Source organism: Myodes glareolus, chromosome 6 (assembly GCF_982192425.1).
Source record: "Myodes glareolus chromosome 6, mMyoGla1.1, whole genome shotgun sequence".
Lineage (NCBI taxonomy): Eukaryota > Metazoa > Chordata > Mammalia > Rodentia > Cricetidae > Myodes > Myodes glareolus.
Window position 1 is genome coordinate 26,472,746 of NC_142031.1, and position 23,306 is coordinate 26,496,051.

Sequence of the window (23,306 nt, forward strand, 5' to 3'; positions counted from 1 at the left end):
CATGGGATGGGAGTAATTTGGGGAGCTCATTGTAATAGTGGGCTATAAAAATGATGGCTGTAGGTTTGAATTTTAATATTTTATCTGTTCTATACAGGATTCTTGTAGAAAAAATTAGAAAGATAGAACTAAACAATGTATTCTTCCCTATTTCATCATTCAGAGATAGCCTGGAATATATTAATATAAATGAACACATCTGCATTATATCTGCATTTTATACATGCACAGATGCATGATGTGTACCATTGTGTACCTCCTGCATGTGAATAGACTTGTCCCCTCCTGACCATAGTAGGTGTCTATCTACATGAACACACGTCTGTCTGGCATTCTATCAGGCAGATGGACCCTGTTTTGCTTGGTTTATATCTCTTGGTGAATGTTGGCCATCTTCAGGTTCCCCAGTGTGATTGGTCCCCACAAACCATGGCAACTCTTAAAAAGGAGAACATTTAATTGGGGATGGTTTACCATTTCAGAAGGTTAGTCCATTATCATAATAGTGGGAAGCAAGGCAGTATGCAGGCAAACATGGTGCTGGAGAGGTATCTGAGAATCCTCCATCCAGATCAGCAGGCAGCAGGAAGAGAACTGGCCCATGTGTGTCAGTTTCTAGCCACCCAGATGTCTGTAGGCATCACAGGAGGAAGATGATTCGTGTCCACCAACAGATGATTGGATAAATAAAATGTATTGTCTCCCTATGGCAATATGATTCAACTGTAAAAGCATATTGACATAAGGGATATGGAGAGACTGAAAATATTTTGCTCAATGAAATAAACCAGACGCCTAAGGGCAGATGTTTGTAACTATAAGAGGCATGTCCATACAGACAAGACAACACTGGTACCCAGGGCTGAGGAGACAAGAGAGTTACTGCTTAGCAGACAGTTTCTCTTTGAGGATGAGAACTGTCTGGAAATAGTGGTGACAGCTATGTAACATCATGACTGTATCTAAAGCCACTGAATTAGAATTAGTGGGGGTTGACAGATGGTGCAGTGGGTAAAATGTTTGCCATGCAGAAGAACGAGGACTTGAGGTTGGACTCCAGTACCTATAAAGAAACAAGTATGGCAACATGTGCCTACAATCCCGGTGCTGGGGAGGAGCACAGAGGCTCACAGGCCAGCTGACCTTTGAGCTCCAGGTTCAGTGAGAAATACTGTCTCAGAAAGTGAGGGGTGGGGAGCGACTAATAAAGACACCCATCTTAGTTAGGGTTTCTATTGCTGTGAAGAGGCATTATGACCATGGCAACTCTTAGAAAGGAAAACATTTAATTGGGACTGGCTTACCATTTCAGAAGGTTAGTCCATTATCATAATAGCAGGAAGCAGGGCAGGATGCAGGCAACCATGGTGTTGGAGAGGTATCTGAAAATCCTACATCTAGATCAGCAGGTAGCAGGAAGAGAACTGGGAGCCACTGGCCCGGCTTGAACATCTGAGACCTCAAAGCCCAGTGATACACTTCCCCCAACAGGGCCACACCTATGCTAATAAGGTCACACCTCCTAATACCACTCCTTATAGGTCTATGCAAACCATTTTTTTTCAAACCACGACACCTAATATCAACTTTTGATTTCTACATATATGAACACACACATGCACATCCCCAAACATTTGTATACACACACACACACACACACACACATACATATGTCCTAGTTTGCTTTCTGATTGGTGTGATAAACACCATGAGCAAAAACAAGTTGGAGAAAAAAGCATTTATGTGGTTTACAGCTTACAATTCATTATCAAAGGAAGGTAAGTCAGGAAAGAGCATGGAGGCTTGGGACAAAAGCAGAAACTGTGGGGGAATGCTGCTTACTGGCTCACTCCCTGTGCCTTGTGAAGCATGCTTTCTTTCTTTTTCAAGACAGGATTTATCTGTAGCTTTGGAGCCTGTCCTGGAACTAGCTCTCGTAAACCAGACTGGCCTCGAACTCACAGAGATCTGCCTGCCTCTGCCTCCCGAGTGCTGGAATTAAAGGAATGTGCCACCACCACCTGGCTAGCGTGCTTTCTTATACAACTCAGGACCACCTGCCTAGGAGTAGCACTGCCCCCCACATCAATCATTAATCAAGAAAATGGCCCACAGATATTTTCTAATGGAGGCATTTTCTCAATCAAGTTTCCCTCTTCCAAGATGACCTTCGCTTGTGTCAAGTGGAATAAATAAACCTAACCAGTGTACACACACACACACACACACACACACACACACACACACACACCCCTACACTATATGGATGTGTGTGTATATAAATGTAGTATGTGCACATACATGTGTATGTATATATATGCATATATATTATTCTACCATGATAAAAATCATTTTAAACAAATGAATAGATGAGTGTGTGAAGGGTTTGTACAGTTAGATATACTGCAGAAGTGGGCATCTGTGCTCAGGTGAGGAAACAGAATGGGTAGATTACATACCCATGCACGAATGGATGATGGGAGGCTGTGTGGAGAGGGCTAGAGGAAATGGACAGGAGCTGTGGAGGTGGTGGATCTAACCCCTTGGCTGAGCCATGAGTACAAACTGAAGAGGTAACAGTGAGCTCTTGAGTCTGCCCACCCAGAGTGGCCATAAATGGACAGTGATTGCTACATCCTCTAAGGGCATTGCTCTGCCACAGGCTCCCTGCAGCTGGATCTCAACCACATGCCCAAGCCAGCTAAGACAGCTGAGAAGTGCTCCTTGGACCAGCTGGATGACACCTTCCACCCTGAATGGTTTGTGTCCCTTTTCGAGCAGAAGACAGTGAAAGGATGGTGGCCTTGTGTGACAGAGGAGGGTGAGAAGAAGATGCTGGCGGTGAGTCTGCTTTCCAGCCCGGTGGAGGGCAAGGGCTGTCTCTTCCATGGAGCCCAGCGACACGGGCACACACACTGGCTTCCACTCATTCATTAGGCTGAGCTGTCTGGCCAGCAAGCCACAGGGAACAGCTGGTCTCTGCTTCCCAAGTCCTGGAATTTCAAACACATCACCATGTTTGGGGTTCTGTGCGGGTTCTGGGGGTCTCGCTCAGGTCCTAACGCTTGCATGACAAGCACTTTATTGACTGAGCCATCTCCCAGGCCCTTCTCTCTCCATCTTCTATTTTTTAGGGTTTCCCCTTCCTATTCCAGCCTTTTTCTCTCAAGGCTCCTGTTGCAGGGAGACCTGTTGAATTGAACAAATGGCTTTCTAGAGATTGGTTCCGAGTGTCTCTGATTGGTGCTTCCTGTTGGACGGATAGAGGCCACGCCTCTCCTGTTTGTGCAGGACCCTGTCAGGGATCGTTCTTGCCTGACAGGGGTCTGCTCTGGTGGGAGGAGAAAGGGTGCTCAGAGGAACAGTGCCTTCCTAGAGTCCAAATCAATACCAGAGAGGAAGTTAATCTCTGACTGGTTTCAGAGTAACTGACCAGCCCTCAATGGCCCTTGAAGGAGAATGTCCTTGTTATACAAAGACTTGTGATAACCAATAAGAAACACATCCCAAAGGGAAAGTCAGCAAGCTACAGGCACTGCTAGTTCACAGCATAGGCACGCATTACGCATGAGAAGCGAGTTGTTCCCTAGTAACTAAAGGACTATTTTAGAAGCTGCTGTTTGGGCTATTAAATTAGATTAGCAAAACAAACAAACCAGAAATGTTCACATTGGTAAAGTTTTGGGAGACAGACCTCACTTCCTTCTGCCAGGGAATGCATGGTTTGTTGCCCTGTGTGGGGAGCAATTGGGTACCACACCATGCACGATTTAACACGTCTATGCCCTTGTACTTTGCCATCCCACTTCTAAACTCTCATCTCAAAAAAATTACTGGTTAAATTAAAACTTTAAGTTTTGGGATGTTTGTTGTGCTATTACTTATTCATTTCAAAGAGTTGAAAACAACATAAAATAAGCCAAAATAAGTAGTTATTAAATAAATTATGGTCAACCAACCATAGGATGCTTTACAATCATTAGAAACCAAACTTTGGATAATATATAATTATACAGTGAAATATCTTCCCGAGTGAAGAAACTATGGAGCCGCATACACAGTGCCGTGCCTCACACACTTGCAGCTCTAACAAATATGATGTTGGGAACCGGGGGCTAGAGGGATGACTCAGTCTTCTAGAGAACCCCAGTTCAGTTCTCAGTACCTACATTGATTGGCACACAGTTACCTGTAACTCCAGCTCAAGGGGATCCAGTGCCCTCTTTTGGCCTCCTTAGTCACCTGCACATGTGCACGCACACACACACAATTAAAAATAAATTAATAAAACAAGATAAAATGCCGTAGTAGAAAGGTTAAAGTGATTAAAAAAAGGATGCTGAGAACACCTGTCTCCACATAGAATGAGTGGGGTGACCGCCTTTTTTTATGTAGTTATGTAACTCCTTAATGCTTTTGTGGTTAGGACAACCCAGTGTTTAAAAACATATTTATCATCACAGCCTGCTTTTCTATAGCTGTGCTAAACACCACGAACAAATTCAGCTTGGGGAGAAAAGGGTTTGTTTATTTGGCTTACAGGTCACAATTCATCACCGAGGAAAGCCAAGGTAGAATTTCAAATGAGAATTTGCAGGCAGGACTTGAAGTAGAGGTCACGAGGCGTGCTGCTCCCTGGCTTGCCTCTTCTGGCTTGCTCAGCTACCTCTTCTTAGACAGCCCAGGACCACCTGCCCAGGGGCAGCCTCACCCACCTCCATCAACAATTAAGAAAACACAGACATGCCCCAAAGGCCAATGTTTTCTAGACAGTTCCTTAGTTGAGAATCTCTCTTCTCATTTGACTCGTTTTGGGTGAAGTAGGCAGTTGAAGCTGACGATGTGCGCTTGCTTTATCTGATGTGTCTGTGTTCCTGCCTAGTGTGTGCATGTGGACCACAGGTGTACAGGGTCCAGTAGGTGTCAGAAGAAGAGATGATGGTTGTGAATCACCGTCTTCCTGTGAGCTGGACATTGGACTAGGTTCCTCTGCTCTGTGTGAGCAGTAGGCACTCTTAGCTGCTGAACCACTACTCTAGCCCCATAACATTAGTGCATAATTAGTGCATAAAATTAATGCATTTTTTCAAAATAAAAATAGCAAGTCAGTCCTTCTGTTTGTTCTGGGATGGCTCTGCTCTGGGTCACTGGCCAGAGGTCCCAGTCAGGTTCCATTGATGTCCACAGGGCAAGCTAGAAATGACCTTGGAGATCGTTGCAGAGAGCGAACATGAAGAACGGCCCGCTGGCCAGGGTCGGGATGAACCCAACATGAATCCGAAGCTAGAAGATCCAAGGTCAGTTGGTTTTCCCAGGAGGCAGGCTGGTGCCATCGGGAAGGCACCTGGTATAGAGCTTTACCATGGCTTAGAGAGATGCAGGCCGTGGACACAACCTTAGTGAACACTGGGCTCTTCTACTAATTCATGCAGCAGGTGCGAAGCCAGGCGGAAGGTACAGGCCTCTTGTCCTGGCAGTTGAGAGGCTGAGGCAGGAGGATAATGGGTTTCAGGCTAACCTGGGCTACAGAGCAAGACACTGTCACAAACTCCAAAGCACAAAACTAAACAAAGCAAAGAGAAGCTGTTCCCTGTGGATTTGTGTCAAGCATACTGTATTAGGGTCCAGTGTCCTGGGATCTCTCCTGCTGCAAAGCTACCTCCATTTCACAGATGAGACTCAGCTTACCAAAGATAAATGAGGTCATTCCAGCTAAAAAACAGAAGACGGGAAGCTGTTCTCCAGCTCCTGGGCAGTTGCTGACAATATTTTTGGAACTCACTTCAGGTCTATGTTTGACACCACCCACCGTAGTGTTTTTGAAAGTGAGCATAGATGTATGGCTTACTTTATCACAGTGCTATCCCCATGTGGGGTTAGAGAACAGGGAGAGGCATCTTTACCCCAGAATGCTGGGATCTGATGGACAAAGGAGGAAGTCCCAAGACCCAGGACTAGCCAGTACGTGTTACAAAGGCTAAGATTGAGACTCAAAGCCCCCTGTGTTCTTTGAGTAGTTTTACTGACCGAGGGGAGGGGTTCTTGCAGTTCTTTGTTGGAAGCGAGTGAATGCAATGGGCTTTTCTGGCTTCTTTATTCTTTATCCTCCGATGTCCAGCCATATACACAGGGGCAGCCAGCCTGGCTTATCTGGGGTCCAGTATGCGCTCACTCACCAAACAGGGCATCCTGGAAGCTCAGCCCCACTCCCAAGCATGTGATCTGTGGCTGAGTATGGGTTCAGAAGGGAAGAGGGCAAGAAGCAAGGGGTCCTGAAGATGGGGCTCAGTAGCACCAAGAACACAGGTGGCACAGGCAAACATCATCTCAGCAGAGGCTCTGGGAGGAGGGGCAGAAGGCACGGAGGCAGGGTGCTCCTCTCCCATAGCCAGGCCAGTTGACTCACTGTTCCAGCTGAGAGCAGGGTCTGGAGGAAACGATCCTCAGAAGAGTTCTGCTGACACTTGGGGTCTCACCTCCAGGCGCCCCGACACCTCTTTCCTGTGGTTTACCTCCCCATACAAGACCATGAAGTTCATCTTGTGGCGACGCTTCCGATGTGCCATCATCCTCTTCATCATCCTCTTCATCCTCCTGCTCTTCCTGGGCATCTTTGTCTACGCCTTCCCGGTGAGCATGGCTGATGTGGGGAGACACTGACTTGGGAGAATCCCACGTTTTCCATGTGTTCCCAGAGTCTGGTGGCAACCAGTGACCTGCTCCAATGAGGAGATAGAACCCTCATTGGTGTCCCTTATCTGGTAGGAGGGAGACAAAACCTTGTCCCTAGGGAATCCTTACTCATTGAGCAAATACCTAAGAATGGGCTATCAAGAGACTGGCAGAAGTGGAGGGGTCATATGACTTCCTGGAGAGATGGAAACAAATGGCTAGCTTGGAGAGCCAGTGAGTTGATTGCAGTTGCTTACTCCACTGCGTGAGACTCGGAGGCAGTTGCACACTGAAAAGTCCACCGCAGCATGGCTGGGAACACTCAGAAACTTCATTCCTGGAGCTACCTCCATGACTTGCACAGGAAGCTCCACTGGTTGGAGAGGCTCTTCTTCCTAGTACTGTGTAATACTGAAGTAACCTTGGGGAACGGACCTGTGAATCTTGTAAGTTTCAGGAGCATCCTGAGACTTGTAAGTTTTATTTGCTTTCTGAGCCTTAATAACGCCAGATTGGGGAAAATTCACACAACAGGATGCTTGATCCGACGGTGGCAGGGGAGCCCCTTGAAGGGTGGAGTGGAGCTGGGTGGGGAAGGGAAGAAATGAGGTGGCGGGACAGAGGACAGCACTTGCTAGCTCCTCTGAGGTCCTTGCTAGAGTTTGGAGAAAGTAGGAATGAGCAGGGACTGTATCTGGAACCCCTCACAGGAAGCGTGTCTACTCAGGATACCTTACATCTGGTAAGAATCAGCTGTCATCTGACCCAGAGATATCAGGGTCTCCACAGCCATACCATCCAGGGTTGCTTGGTGCTTAGCTCCCTGGCTCTGTCTGTGATGGTTGTGGGGCAAGCCTCTGCCCTCTGCCTCCTGGCTCCTGTTGCAATGTTTGTTGTACTAAGCAGGAAGTTGAAGTCAACTAACCAAACTGATTGAGGTCCTGGGTGGGTCCAGGCTGTGAGGGCTGAAGTTTGTGCCATATAAGGGGATACTTTAAAAAAAGGAAGACAGCAAATACAGCACCAGGGTCAGGTCTTCTCAGTGGTGAGGGTGGTCTTGCAAAAAAGTGTCCTGTGGGCTGAGCTGCTACCAAAGATGACCTGGGTTCAGTGCCTGGCAACTGGGCCATCTAGGGCTGTGGAGGTGAGGTAGAAGTATAGCCCTCCCCCCCTCCTTTCTGGCCTGTCTCAGGTCATCTTCTCTCACTTGGTATGGTCATTTTCTACTCAGATAGTGGGGTGACTTGAGTAAATAGGTGTCTGTGCTTAGGAAAGGAGGGCCTGCCTGGGGACCCCAAGAGAGAAGCCGGGAGACAGATGTCCTAGGTCATAGTTAGGACACTAACGATTACACCTGAAAGTTTGGAGGCAGAGCTGGTTTATACTTTGCTTCTCCAGGCATGGTCCAGTGAGCATCTGCTTCAATATCACTAGGAGAAACTTCTGGGATGCAGCGTTCTGGGCCGGGAAGCTGCCCTCTAGGACAGTAAAGAAGGAGTAACCTCCTGTTGTAGGAAATGGAACATTGTTCTTGAACTTAGAAACATGGGTTCTACTGATTTCCCGCCAACGTGTGTGTGTGTGTGTGTGTGTGTGTGTGTGTGTGTGTGATCTTGTTTGGGGAAGGGGCTGGACTATGTGAGCCCCAGGTGTCTGATTGGCTCAGGTCAAGTTTGTTTGTCTTTTTGATTTGCTGTTTGTTAAGCTGGGAACAAATGGCTATCTTGAGAACCCTTTACTCCAGCGCCTGGAGGGCAAGAGCATGCATGCCCCAAGTGCCATCACCGCAGCTACTTCGGTGCCTACCCAGCCCTGCCCAGCTGGACCCAGCCCTGTGAGGCCCATGAGTGACCATCGTAGGTCTCAGAGCTGTGTCGGGAAGAAAGGCCGGTCCCTTCTATCCTGGGGGGTCTTCCTGCTCCTGAGGATAACCGAGGACTACTTTTGGGGAATCTGAGCAGAGAGCCTCCTCTGGTGCTTGGGCTCCAGTAGCTACGTTCCACTTTCATTTTCCCTGAGTGTCTTTTGTATGCACTCAGCGTGTGGAGCACAGGTGGATTTCGGCCAGGGTTTCAGGATCCAGGGGCCAGTAGGATTGAGCTATAGGACTGCTGCTTGCAGGCCTGGCTCCAGCCCAGAATCCTATCTCTGTCTGTCCATTTCTCCAGTCACCTGACCTGTTTCATGAAGGCTGGGACTGTCCGCTCACCTGCTTTCAGCCAGGTGGGGCAGAAGGGCCTATTCTAGGCAGTGCAGGGCACCAGCTTGTCAGACCACCCCCACTGTCTTAGAGAGTCCCCTAGGAGGGTTGAGCAGGGACTTCTGACTCCTCTGGCCACTCTGAGCCTGCCGGGAGCAGGGCCAGATTGGGGCGGCAGAAGCGATTTGGCGGGGAAGGAGGGCCGGCTTTGTTTCCAGGGTTGGCTTTCCAGGCCGGCGCTGGAGAACATACTGTCCCAATTAAGAGCCCTGTGTTGTGTTGTGTGTTTTCATGGTGTTTGGGAGGAGTGGTGGGGAGGGGAGGCTCCTGTCAGGCCTGCAGGAAGTGCTTTGTGGAGGGTGACCCCTGTCTAATGCTGGCCCCTGTTATGGGTTGTCCTATGACCCCACACCCCACCCTCTGGCTTTCTAGGCAGTGGCGTGGTGATGGGTAAGCCCTGGGCATATGAGAGTAGGGGCCTAGGAATCATGAAAATGGTCAGAGTCAGCTTTGCGATGGATAAGAGTGTCTTAAGAGTAGTGTAGAGCCTGGCATGGGCTGGCAAGTGGCAAGGACAGGCTGCAGGCAAGGGATGAAGACCCAGGAGCCCAACTCCCTGCCTGCAGCTTTACTCCTGGTCCCAGAAACAATAGCTCCCACCGAACTTTCCCTGAAGGGCTGACCGTGTGTCTCTATCCTTGTCTCTTTCTCCTAGAATTATGCTGCCATGAAGCTGGTGAAGCCCTTCAGCTGAAGATGCCTACTCTGGAGAAGGGCTGCTTCCTGGCCCAGAACTGGCTACTCCTCCATTCCTCTGGGGCCCAGTGGTCTTGCACATGCTCACTGAGTTCTTGGGATTACCCTATTTCCATCATCCTTTTCTCCCCAAACCCAGCTCTGTTTCAGATGAACTCTTGCCGATCTCAGTATAAAGCAGACAGAACCACAGACTATGTTACTATGTGTCTACATATGTCTACTCACTCTCCTGAGTGAGGGAGATTGGGTGGGTGGTAGGGGGTTATCTGGGACGATCGGGGTGCCAGTGGAGTGTTCTCATTTCTGGGCCAGCATTTTGGAGGCAGAAACAGTTAGGGTGGGGGGGGCCTTGAGGCTTGATATCTGGTGCAGTGACTGGTATCATCTGTCCCCTCCCTTCTGCAGAACTCCTCCCCCTCCTTCCCCACTTGACCTCCACCTTTCTGGGGAGGTCATCATTTGTTCAGGTGAGAGACTCCATTGGGAGAGTGGCCTGACCTCGTCACACACACTTCTGCAGTTCCTCCTTGCTGCTTCCACAACCTACTTAAAGCATCTGGCTGGATTCAGATACCTTTTCCTTGTGGTCTGAAACTTGGCCTTGGTGTTGTTCTGAAATTTCCTGCGGGAACCAGACTAATCCTCAGGAGCAGCAGGACCGCACTCAGAAAACGCAGAGCTGGAAGGCTTTGCTCCAAGGCTTCTGAAGAGAGGCCTCTGCCTCAGGGCAGGGAGAGCTGGCTGTCTCTTCCTGTCACCGGAGGCTTCTCCTATTTCCTACTGTGAGCTGGTTCCCCTGGCCCAGATCCCTGGGCCAGGGAAGGATCCTCCCCCAATACCTCTCTATTATTCACCCCTCCCAGGGCTGTGAGATTCAGGCTGAGGCGCCACCCGATTGACATGATGGAGTTGGTACCCTGTTATCCTTGCTTCATGCTGGGCTAAGAGAACCTGGCAGCCAGGTCCCAAAGGCTTGCCACCTGAGCCCAAGAGGCAAAGACACACCTCACCCAGAAAGCAGAGCATAGACAGGGCTGCAAGCTCTTTGGGAAGCTCCCACCTAGTGAGGAGGCTTTGCTGGGTCTACTCTGTGTCCAACAGTGTATGCAGGAGAGATGGTAAGCCTTCGGAGGAACCAGAGGAGAGAAAGCAAAGCTCATTCAGCCTCAGGATGGGTTGGGGAGCTTTGCTCATGGGATACCCTGAGGATTTCTGAAGGTGTAGAAGAGGAAGTGACCAGCCTGAAAGAATCAGAGACACAGTGGAGGGTAGAGCAGAGATAGTTTCTGCAGGAAAAAAAAAAAGTTAGCTTGGAAAAGGAAAAGAAATACAGTAAATAAGTAAGTTCATGTCAGCCTCACCCCCCACCCCCAGATGCTATACTGTAAGAAAAACTGCGGTCTCCCCGCTGCTTTGAAAAGGTCTGGAGGGCTACTGTGAACACTATTTATTTTTCTATTCTAGATGCTAAGTAGTGGAAAATCTACTCAGATGAGTAAAAAGAACTCAATGGTTTCATAGAAATGAAGCATATCAAAATGCAGGCTTCAGGCAAAGCTTGATCCAGCTTCGCATAAGGACTTGTGCTTTCTCTGCCCTGTATTCCTTTGGTTGGTTTCTGCTTACAGTTGGCCCCATTCTGAAAGTTGGGCTCGAAGCTGCTTCCTGAGATCACACTAGCCACTAAGCAAATCTCAAACATAGGAGTAGGGTTGTGGGATGGATGGCCAGCGAACATGTGTCTGGCCAACATGTATGATATTGAAATGCTTCATTGGCAGTCCTAGGGTGGGCTCCATGACTGCTCCCAGTGAGCTGCATGTGGCTCCCATAGGCTGAGAAAACATCTTCTCATGGGGAAGAGCTTCAGAGAGGCACACTGCTCTGGGTGTGGGACAGAGAGAGAGAGAAGCATGGAGTCAGCTAGTCAGCAGGGCAGAACTTTAAGTGGTTCCAGAGAAGAAGGGAGGGCCTGAAGGAAGGGCAAGGCCTACTGCAAAGACCTCTGTACACTAAGAAGACTGAACTTCATTCTGAGACCACAAAAGAGCCCAGGAGGGTGCAAAGGTGGACTGACCTGGGTCAGAACCATGTGTTTAAAAAGTAACTCTAGTCTAGTTTTTCTCCTGGGAAATGAGCGTCCTGTAGGGACAGAGTAGCTTCAAGTATGTAACCACCCTGGAGGACTGTCCTGCTGCAGACAGTAGCTGGGGAGTGCACCTGTGTCTCAGTGTGGCCTGAGGTCACAGAGACCAAGCAGGATGCTAAGCTGCTGGTGTCTGAAGGTTGTACCAGAATGCTGGCTCAGTAATCAGAAGTTCAAGGTAATTTACTCATTTGTGTAAGAAGTCACATACATGGAGTGCAGGCTGGAACTAGGCAAGGAACAAGGGTTCATAAGATCTGCATGTATGAGGTATTGCATTTGGAGAAGGAGGTGCAGGCTGGCAGGTACACTGAAGAAAGGGGCAGGAAAAAGAAGCAAGGCTTTGCAAAGACAGACCCTTATGGGACTTGGAATCCCCACACGGTCTGGCTCAGGCACAGGTTCAGATCTCGGAACTGCTGTGGGAGGGCAGGATGCTCCATACAATTGCTGAGCCAGGACAGTCCCTACCCAGAACCTCAGGGATGAATAGTGTCACACAGTGTAATCTCCATATATGACCTGATATCCCGGGACTGTGGAATGGCAGATAATTCCCAAGCTATCTTGTGCTTTCTGGTTTTATCTGCTGCAGATGGTGGGACTGTTTATCAAATCCCTTTGGACAAGTGGATTCAAATGCATTCATGTATCCGGTATTGGGTTCTCTCTCCCCCTTTTATAGAAAGTTCTAGAAAGTTTCTTCCCTATATCCGCACTTCACCCTCTCTTTTCTACCTATTATGATCAGACAGATCAAAGTAAAGCCACTTTCCTTGGCGACTGCTCTGGGAAGGGGCATTGTAATGAGGGAAGGTGGTGGGGAGGTGAGGGAGGCTTGGGCATCACTAGGAAGGTTTTCTACCAAATAAAAACACACACGGAGACAAATCCGCATCTTCTTGCTCTTATTCTTGTGAGGAAATGGAGTGATGGCTTCAGTGGCTGTTGTCCTGTGATTGAGCTGGGCCAAGTCAGGGAGCTGAAACACAGAGCACGGCAGAATGGAGGGGAGGGAGCCAAGCCCTCAATCATCTGACTCTTGTACAGATGCCCTGCATGCAGGGTCACAGATTCCCTACAGTGCAAGCCCTGCTGGATGTGTTTCCTCCCTGCAGAGCCGCACTCACTCCCCAAGACCTGCTTAAACTTCCACCACCCAAATAAGGTGTGCATGGGCACCACAGTATCGTACGCTTTGTGTGTGTGTGTGTGTGTGTGTGTGTGTGTGTGTGCGCGCGCGCGTGCGCGCGCTCGTGTGTGTATACAGCCAGAGGTTAACCATACTCCTATCTTTTTTTAAACAGGGTCTCTCACTGAACCTGGAGCTCACTGATTGGCTAGACTGGTTAGCCAGTGAACTCCAGGGACCTGCCTCTTTTTGCTTCCCCAGAAGGAGGATCACCGATATGCACAGCCATGCCTGCCTGGTGTTTTAAGGGTGTGCATGTGTGGCAGGCACTTTACCCACTGGGCCATCTTCCCAGTTCCTTTTATACACATTATTTATTACAATACTTTCCCCATAGATGTAGCCAAGCGTTTTATTCTAATAAAAGCAGGCAGTGCTGTAGTTTCCTGGTAGTGTGTTACCGTCCAGCAAGTGATACCTTTCCCAACTCATGCAGAGGCACCGCCTAATCCTTCACAAGCCTCTACCAACACCTCTTCCAGCTGTCTAAGAAAACTGACTGAGTAGAAGCAAACATGTCAACAAACAAGTGGCATTCTTCGATGACTTCTGTCTTAGTTCCTGCCCTAGTTCCTAGTTCAGATAGACTGAGACCTGAAAGTAGTTTTTTTTTTAAATATTTTTTATTTATTATATACAGTACTCTGCCTGCAACTCTGCCTGCAGGCCAGAAGAGGGCACCAGATCTTATTACAGATGTGTATGAGTCATCATGTGGTTGCTGGGACTTGAACTTGGGACCTTTAGAAGAGCTGTCATTGCTCTTCTCCTCTCAGTCATCCCTCCCTCATCTAAGTGGCTTTTTAGTCAGTGTTTTAATCACAGCGACAGGAAGGAAACAAGAACCGGGGTCTAATGCCTCAAGGGTGATAGTGGGTCCCATATTCTTACTTCTCCCTGCATGGTGCTGACCAAGGTTCTGCTCTGCTCTTACATCCACTGCCCACACATGAAGCTGCACATGGAAGTGCACCAGAGCCCTGTCTTTCCAGACGCCTGCACTCAGCATGTCAGCAGAGCTGGTGCTGGTGCCCCAGTATCCCGCAAACAAGCTGCTTCTCAGCCTAGTGTCAGGGCTTCTGCAGGATTCTGCCCAGGCACCTGCCTCCCTGAAGCACAGACCCGTCCCCTGCAGTCCCGCCTAGCTTCTGTCTTCCTTCACTGCCTCAGGAGGGAGCAAGACTCACCTCCCCTTGCCCCCGGTACTCTGCCCTGCCTGGCCCTGCACTGTGATGGCTCCGGCCTGTTGGTCCACAGCCTGTCTCCAGGGCTGGGATCTCATATCTGCCTTCAGTGGGTTCTCTACTTCTTTGACTAATGGGATTTTTCTCGGGGCTGACTGCAAGTCCCTTCAACAACCAGGCTCTAAGAACCCACTCAAGAGGACTTTATGTTTTGAAATTCTGTCAGTTTGCAACACTGGAGATCATTCTGGTAGCAAAGTGGGGGGGGGGATTTCACTGTTAAAAATGAGTTCAGTCAAAGGTATGGCCTCTTGTATTCCTGCCTCTGCTGTTCTTAAAGATTTTCAAGGGAGATTCTACACACATACATACCTACACAAACATGTAAATACATAAAACACTTGTACACAAACACATATGCAAACATACATGTACATACATTAGTACAATCATGTACATACAAATATTACTTATACAAACACAGGTATACACACAAATACACATACAAGCATATAAAATACCATACATGCCTGTACATAAACATACAAGTAGGTATACTTGCAAATGTAAAACACAAATGCATACACATGCATACATGCATGCACACACAAGCATATATTTGCAAATACACACCAAAGGCATATATGAAACACATATGCATACACATAAGCATGTACCCACAAACATGTGCCTATGAAGATATACATCACACAGACAGAAACGCACACATATGCACTCACAAACACACATCGTTTTCTACTTCTGTCTGGTCTGGTGTGTACAGTTCCGGCTGGGCAGACAGGAAGGTGAGCAGACCAGGAAAGCACTGCACACAGTGACTGCTCTGCTTTTCCCCTTTGTGCCCCAACTCTGGGGACCTCAAGTTTGTCACAATCCTCTATTCACGTGTTTCATAAATGTGGGATTATGGGATTTCCAGAGGAACCAGGTGGGTGTCCCCTGCCTGGGAGCTGGTGACAGCCAGGGCGTTGCGAGGGTTCACCTGGCTTCCCAGTTCCCTCCTCACTGAAGGATATGGAGGGTCGGCCTACAGTGGCTTTCTTGACCTGTGCTCTGGGGAAAGAGTGCCCACTTCAGCTCCTCCCTGTGACCTGATCTCTGTGTTTGACCTCAATTTCTTGCCTTTGTCCCTGAGTGTGCCCCGCCCCCTCTCTGACAGATGAGTTGGATGTGAGCAAAAACTGATGTGCTGTGAGAGACAGAGGCAGACAGGTAGAAGGACAGAGACACCGCTCCAGCAGGGAGTCCAGGTGCTGTGAGCTGGAGCTCAGCTGGCTTGTTTCACTGGTGGACAGAGCCAGTTCCTCACTGTCTTCTCCACTCTCTCAAAATATGGGAGAAAAGAAGGAAGCAAGCAAGGGACATGGCCTGTGTAAGCCCCACACTCAGGTGGGCTGGCCTGGCACCCCGCTTTCCTAACCCAGCTGACTGGGGGCTCCCTAGGGTTCCACTTTCTTCCACTGGGGCTGTGTGTGTGTGTGTGTGTGTGTATTGGGAGGGGGAGCATGTTCTGCTCTAGGAGATATCTAGGAGATGTCAGGAGCTGACCCAAACCTTGTTCTCATGCTAGGCTTGGACCCACCTGTGCCCTTGCCTAGCTCAGGCCTAGGCAAGAAACTGTTTTTGTGATGGAAACTGTCAAAAGCTCGGGTTTCAAACTTGACCAAGAACAAGTGGTAAAAGACCAAAGTCTACAAGAAAATCATTTACAGGAGTGAGTCCATTTACACACACACACACACACACACACACACACAGAGTTATTGGGAAACAATCACACCCAGAATAGAACCATACACATAGACAAAAACATACATGGTGGGACCATTCACAGGCACACAGTGGGTCCATTCACAGGCACGTAGTGGGACCATTCACATACACAAGGCTGGTAAGTCTAAATGCTTTCCACATTAGTCTTGCCCTTACCTGATTGGTCCTCCCTACCATGTCCACCCCAGAGAGGAGGAGAAGGGAATCAAAGATGTCTCAGACAAAGGGAACAGGAAAAGACAGCACTGCCTGAATCTCCAGGGACAGCACCCTCTTGGACCTCCCCAAAAGTGAAGATGCAGCTGGCTGGCTCAGGGACATGGCCACTAGGGATGGATGGCTTAGGACTGCTCCCACAGGGGTCTGGCTGGCTTTGGAGCATTCTCCAGCATCCCCACTGCAGAATGGCCAGCATGGAAGTACTTTACCGGCAGGTGGATGGTTTGCAAGCATCTTCTCTGCAGGCTGGCTGGTTTGGGAGCATCTCCACTGGGGTCCAACTTGGAAAGAATAATCTGTTACAGGGACACAAGTACCAGGGCAGCATGGCACAGTTCTTCCAGGGTCAGAAAATCACCAGCTGGAAGATGCCAGGCCACAGAGCTTCTGAGGTATGGTGGTTAACGACAGGGTGCCTGGAGTCCCAGACATAGTGCTCTGTGTCCTGTTTGACAGACCTCCAAAAAGAATTCCAACCTTGGGAACAATGGTGGCCCTCCCTCGGGAGTGTGAGGACTCCACTGATGAGCCTGTCACAGGTGCTTGTCATGCCTTTACAGAGACGCTCTGGGATCCTCTGGAAAGGATCTGGAAAGGCGAGAGGCTCCTCTACTCCGAGGGTGATGGAGACACCAGGAAGTGCTGGACGTGGGGAAGGAGCTGGGGGGCACCTCCTGACATCTGAGCCTGAACTACCATCCACCTTCATCTCCTGCAGTGAGTCCAGTGTGATCTTGTTTCACAACTTTCTGTGAGCACCTCAAATGTGTTGCAGATCCTGTAGAAAGATCCACCTGTGGAGTCGGTCAGCTATGTCTGGTCAGGGTCTTCATAGACTTGACCACAGGCAGACACAGGCAGACACAGGAGGGTCAGGCACCCTGAGCTTTCCCTCTGAGCATGTGTGCATGTGTGTGTTTTCAACCGTCAGCCAGAACACACGCTGGAAAGGCAGGCAGAAAAGAGTGCATGGATGTGGCCGTCATCAGGGATAAATTAATCCCAGACATGTAAAGTGCTTGCTTTCTTCATTCTCAGTTCAGCTGCAAATTCAATTACGACTCTCTGCCAGCTACTGAAATGAGGGGACAAGGAAGTACGTGGCTAGGCTTGGAAAATGGGGCAGGGCAGGGGACCCTTCTGGATCTGCCTCCTTATCCCCCCTGCTGTTGTCCCAGATCCAGGAAAGAGTGGCAGACATTCCCTAGCTCCCCAGTCAGCACACAAGCTGGCCCAGAGGCCTGGGGGAGTGTGGAAGTGGAGGAGACAACAGACAGAGAAATCCTGGCTGAGGCTCCCTACGGAGGCCTGAGGGACCCTGGGGCCTGGGAGGCCTCACAGCTCATATGCTCACCCATCAGGGAGGAAAACATGGGTCTCTCAGATGGAGTATATTGTCTCCCTGGAACTTCCCAGGGGCCTCCGTGGGGTCTGGTGAGCAGGGTCTGGTTTTTCTTCGAACTCTCCTAGACCAAGGTCTTAGTCTACAGACAGGCCTGGGGAAAACTTCACAGCTCAAGAATGTCCCTTAGAGGTCAGACTGCCCTTGTGGATCCCCTTTCTGTGGATTGTGTTCACGCCTGCCTTAGTGTAGGAGGGGCTGTATTCCCTCTCTGACAGAGGTCGGGGAAGGGGGAAGCGTGGATAGATTGATGGAAGTAGTTTCCTTTTTTTGAGTGAAGAGTGGATGGTGTAATAGATTAAGTAAAATGCTGTGGATCCCTGAGTGGTCCCGAGACCACACTGCAGGTCCTGCGGGTCCCGCAGGTCCCCGAGTGGTGGCATGGCAGGCAGCGGCAGCTGGACCTGAGAGCAGCCAGTCCCAGGCAGGGATGGTGCAGTTCCCCAAGTGACTGCAGCGGGCCATAAGTCCCAGGCAGGGAGCCGCGTGGTGGGTGAGGGACCTTGATAGGGCAGCTGGTCTCACGAGGAGAGACAGACAGAGGGGCACGCCATGAGACCATGCTGTAGGTCTCTGAAGGCAGCTGGTCCTGGGTAGGGAGTCGCACAGCAGGCAAGAGACAGAGACATGGATAGGCACACCATGTAGAGTGAGGTTGGATATTTATTTAGTGGGTTATGGAGGGGAAAGGGGAGAAAGGGAGGAGAAGTAGTAGTAGTAGTAGTAGAAGAAGAAGAAGAAGAAGAAGAAGAAGAAGAAGAAGAAGAAAGAGAGAGAGAAACAGAGAGGCGGAAGGGGAGAAGTGGGGAGAGACAGAAGCTGCCTCTTTAAGAGGGAGATGGCAAAGAAAGGGATTCAGGCTGGAAACTAAAGATCGGCTTGCCTCTGCAGACTTGGGGAGGGAGGGGGTGAAGCTTGTCTCTTTTTTATCCTTTTTATCATTTATTTATTTACTCATTTATTTATTAAAAATTTCCACCCCCTCCCCACCTCCCTTTTCCCTCCCCCTCCCCACTTCCCCCTCCCTCTCTAGTCCTAAGACAAGTCAGGGTTCCCTGCCCCATGGGAAGTCCAAGGTCCTCCCCTCTCCATCCAGGTCTATAAAGGTGAGCATCCAAACAAACCAGACTCCCACAAAGTCAGTCCATGCAGTAGAATCAAAACCCAGTGCCATTGTCCTTGGCTTCTCAGTCAGCCTTCATTGCCAGCCACATTCAGAGGGTCCAGTTTGATCACAAGCTCCATCACTCCCAGTCCTGCTGGCCTTGGTGAGCTCCCATTAGATCAGTCCCACTGTCTCAGTGGGTGGACACACCTCTTATGGTCCTGACTTCCTTGCTCATGTTCTACTGAGTGAGGTAACCCAGACCCAAAAAGAGGAATATGGTATGTACTCACTTACAAGTGGATTCTAGCCATAATTAAAGGACATTGAGCCTATAATTCGTGATCCTAGAGAAGCTAAATAAGAAGGTGAACCCAAAGAAAAGAATATAGTTATCCTCCTGGATATTGGAAGTAGACAAGATTACCAGGCAAAAGTTGAGTGCATGGGGGTGGGGGGGGGGTGGATTGTTTCTTAAAGGGACAGAGCAGATCATTACAGGTGGGTTTTGAGTAAACTGAGACAGTGAGGCTCAGAGAAAGGAAAGTGGGAACAAATGGTCTTAGTGACCTTGACAGGGAGTTTCTAATAAAGACTAATGTCCCTGGAGTGAAGTTCTCACTGGGAAGGCTTTGTAAGCAGTGGAGACAGCACCTCAGGGTTCTTGTAGACCTAACCTCAGCCTCATACCTGAGAGCTAGGATTGCCCCAAGAATGAGATCAGGGCTGGAGGAATACCTCTAAACATGAAAGGCAGGAGGAGGGAGCAGAGGGAGTAGAGACTAGGATCCAGGAAGTGTAGCTGTGGGTTGCTATGGCAGTCCTTAGACCCAGCACCAGAGATAGAACAGTTCCATCTTGTATTCCCCTCTCCTGTCCTGTCTATGTGAGGTAGACAAACTCAGGGAAGAGAAGAGGCCAGTGAGCTTCCAGAAACTCAGCCTCCTTCACCCCCAGTGCTGCTTTATTTGGGGGTGAAGCTGAAGCTGGAGGTCAATCTCCCTGCAAGGTAGATAGGCCCTAGAAGGAACCCTGGCTCCCTTGAGCCAGTATTACACTAGGCACAGTGGCTGCTTAATTGGCATTGGAAACAGATAACCACTGTTTATCTTTCTTTGTTATATCTTTTCCCTCCCTCCTTCCCTTTCTCCCTCCCTCCCTCCCTCCCTCCCTCCCTCCCTCCCTCCTTTCTTTCCTTCTTTCTTTCTTTCTTTCTTTCTTTCTTTCTTTCTTTCTTTCTTTCTTTCTTTCTTTCTTTCTTTCTTTCTTTCTTTCTGTTTTTCAAGATAGAGTTTCTTTGTAACACTGGAACCCATTCTGGAACTTGCTCTGTAGACCAGGCTGACCTTGAATTCACAGAGATCCTCCCGTCTCTGCCTCCTGCGTGCTGGAATTAAAGGTGAGTGCCACCACTGCTAGCCAGGTAGGTAGCCATTGTTTTTAATTTGTTTGTTTCTGAGACAAGCTCTCTAGCCCAAGTTAGCCTCAGACTCCCTGTGTGACTGAAGATGTCCTTGAACTATGGATTCTCCTGTCTTCTGCTCCTAAGGGCTGAGATCACAGACTTGCACCTACACACCTGGTTTTAAAATAGCTGTTTTAAGCCCCAGTCTTCAGATGAGAAATGTAAAACTCAAGGGACCAATATGCAGAGGTGGCACTGGCCTCATGACAGAGGCAGTGTTTGCCTTTACTTGACGATGTGTATGGAGTAACTGCCATGCTGTGAACTGGAGCTAATGGAGGAAGCTTTGCACACACACACACACACACACACACACACACACACACACGTGTGTGTGTATGTATGTATATATATATATATGTGTGTGTGTATACATATATATACATATATACATATACATAGACATACACACATATCTCTATCTATCTATCTATCTATCTATCTATCTATCTATCTATCTATCTATCTATCTATCTAGGCTCCAGTCATGGTGCCTGAGAATAGAGACTTCAGGTGGTGGCTGAGCAAGCGATAGGTAGAAAGACAAAGTCAGGTGAGATTTTAAAATGGGCTGTGTGTATTTCTCTGAGATAACTAACTGCCCTTTTCAGAGGGTGGCTGAGATGAGAGCCATATCGACCTGAGGGGGGGTATTCACAGCAGTGGTCCTGTGCAAAGGACCCCCCCAAAAAAGCACAGGCTTGGGCTGTGGCTCCTATCTCTGTGTAGTTCACCTTAAACTTCTGGGCCAGTAGAACCTGTGGTTCTTGCTTGTCATCTTGATGGGATTTAGAGTCAACATGGCAGCAGATCTTTGGCCCTGTCTGAGAGGAATTACCTAGATCATGGAGTTCATGGAGGCAGGAAGACCTGCCCTGTGTAGAGAGCACCATCCAATGACTGTGTGAACAGCACCATCCAGTGTACTGTGTGGACAGCACCATCCAGTGTACTGTGTGGACAGCACCATCCAGTGTACTGTGTGAACAGCACCATCCAGTGTACTGTGTGGACGGCACCATCCAGTGTACTATGTAGACAGCACCATCCAGTGTACTGTGTGGACAGCACCATCCAGTGTACTGTGTGAACAGCACCATCCAGTGTACTGTGTGGACGGCACCATCCAGTGTACTATGTGGACAGCATCATCCAGTGTACTGTGTGGACAGCATCATCCAGTGTACTATGTAGACAGCACCATCCAGTGTACTGTGTGGACAGCATCATCCAGTGTACTGTGTGGACAGCACCATCCAGTGTACTGTGTGGACAGCACCATCCAGTGTACTGTGTGAACAGCACCATCCAGTGTACTGTGTGGACGGCACCATCCAGTGTACTGTGTGGACGGCACCATCCAGTGTACTGTGTGGACGGCACCATCCAATGCACTGTGTGGACGGCACCATCCAGTGTACTGTGTGAACAGCACCATCCAGTGTACTGTGTGGACAGCACGATCCAGTGTACTGTGTGGACGGCACCATCCAGTGTACTGTGTGAACTGCATCATCCAGTGTACTGGGGTTCAGACTGAATAAAAGGGAGAAGGATGAGCTGAGCACCAGCATTCACCTTTCTGCCTCCTAACGATGAATGCCATGTGGCCAGCTGCTTCAAGATCCTGTTGAGATGACTTCCCCACCACGATTCACAAAGTAACCAATTAAGCCAGAGAAGGCATCTGGGCTCTATCCTAGGGCTTTGCTTGGTCTTTGCTGGGACCCATGTGGACGGCCTCATCCACTCTCGGCTGGACTGGTGATGTGGGCACAGAGCCCCTGGGCTGTCTCCTTTCCCATGGTTGGCTGCCTGGAGCCCAGCCGGGGCTCTGGGAAGTGCTTTAGAAGCTGACACTCTTCATTGCCCACTCTAACCCTCCCTGGGAATTTGGACGACATGCTCTTTCCAGATGGGCAAGGGAGATTATTTATTTTATTTTTAAAAATAGTTTTTATTGGGTTTTGCCTCATTATAAAAATAATATATGTTCATTATAGAAATCTGAGAAAACATCTAGCAAAGGGCAGAGTATAAAATAGCCACTAATCCCATTGCCCAGAACTGCTGCTGGCACTTACTTCTAGAATTTCCCACAGATAACACACATGGTAGTAGCCTGGGGAGGTGGCCCCACCTGCAAACCCACTGTGCTGGTGTCAGAGACAGAAAGTTTTGAGTTTGAGGCCAGTCTGGGCTACATGGGGGACCAAACAAGCCAGCAAGCAAACAAGCAAGGAAGCAAGCAAGTTAGTCTTTTCCCTTGGAACCTGTTTGATTAAATACTGAACAGAGTGGGCTGGCATGGTGGCACACACCTGTAATCCCAGCACTCAGGAGGCAGAGGCAGAAGCATTTCTGTGAGTTTGAAGCCAGCTTGGTCTACATAGTGAGTTCTAGGCCAGCTGGGGTTACATAGTGGGACCTCGTCTCAAACAACAACAACATAATGAATAGATTATGAACCTTTATAATGTATAAGATTTAAAGACTGGCAGTAAAGCCAATACCAATTTTCACATCAGCAGTTCAAGAATTTGAATGTTTCCTGCCATTTATTTTGCATTTTTGGGATAGATAGTATTTCTACACCATAGCAATACCCCTGTATTTTAGAGTTCCTTAGGATGGTCCTCCACAGTTCTTCCTTTCAGAAGGAACCATTATTCTGAATTTCATGTTTAACATTTTATTACATCCCTTCAATTTTACCAGCCTATGTGGGTGTCATGGCTAGTTTTAACTGTCAACTAGCCACACCTAGATTCACCTGGAGCATCTGTGAGGGACTGTCTAGACTCTCTTGGCCTGTGGGCGTGTTGTCTGTGGGAGCAAGCCTTGATTTCCTTAGTTGGTGTGAGAAGACCCAGGCTGAGAGTGGGCAGCACCATTCCCTGGGTCTGGGAGCTGGACTATGTGTTAACCCTAAACTGCGTGTGTTTCTCTTGGCTCCCGACCTCTGTTTCAGGTTCTTGCCACCTTCTTTTCCCTGCTACCATGACTGGGACCCAAAACTGTAAGCTAAAATAAACCATTTCTTCATTAACTGACTTGTTGTTGGGTTGTTTTATCACAGCAACAAAAACCAAACTGGACTGAAAGTGTCAACGAAGGAATGATAACGAAATTGTGGTATGTTTTCACAGTGCAATTTTATCTAGCCAT

The 23,306-nt window shown here is 48.8% G+C and overlaps 1 protein-coding gene across 16 annotated transcripts in view; it reads left to right on the forward strand.

Moving 5' to 3' along the window:
• Dysf (dysferlin) overlaps positions 1–9,820 on the forward strand; it is a 204,419-nt gene extending 194,599 nt beyond the window's left edge. For all 16 annotated transcript variants that reach the window (XM_048416689.3, XM_048416694.3, XM_048416691.3 and 13 more), the window contains 4 exons: positions 2,663–2,841; positions 5,188–5,297; positions 6,483–6,630; positions 9,588–9,820. In XM_048416689.3, the coding sequence (XP_048272646.3) occupies positions 2,663–2,841; positions 5,188–5,297; positions 6,483–6,630; positions 9,588–9,626 (476 nt within the window). In that variant the 3' untranslated portion in view covers positions 9,627–9,820. The remainder of the gene's footprint in view (positions 1–2,662; positions 2,842–5,187; positions 5,298–6,482; positions 6,631–9,587) is intronic.
• Positions 9,821–23,306: the final 13,486 nt, after the last annotated feature.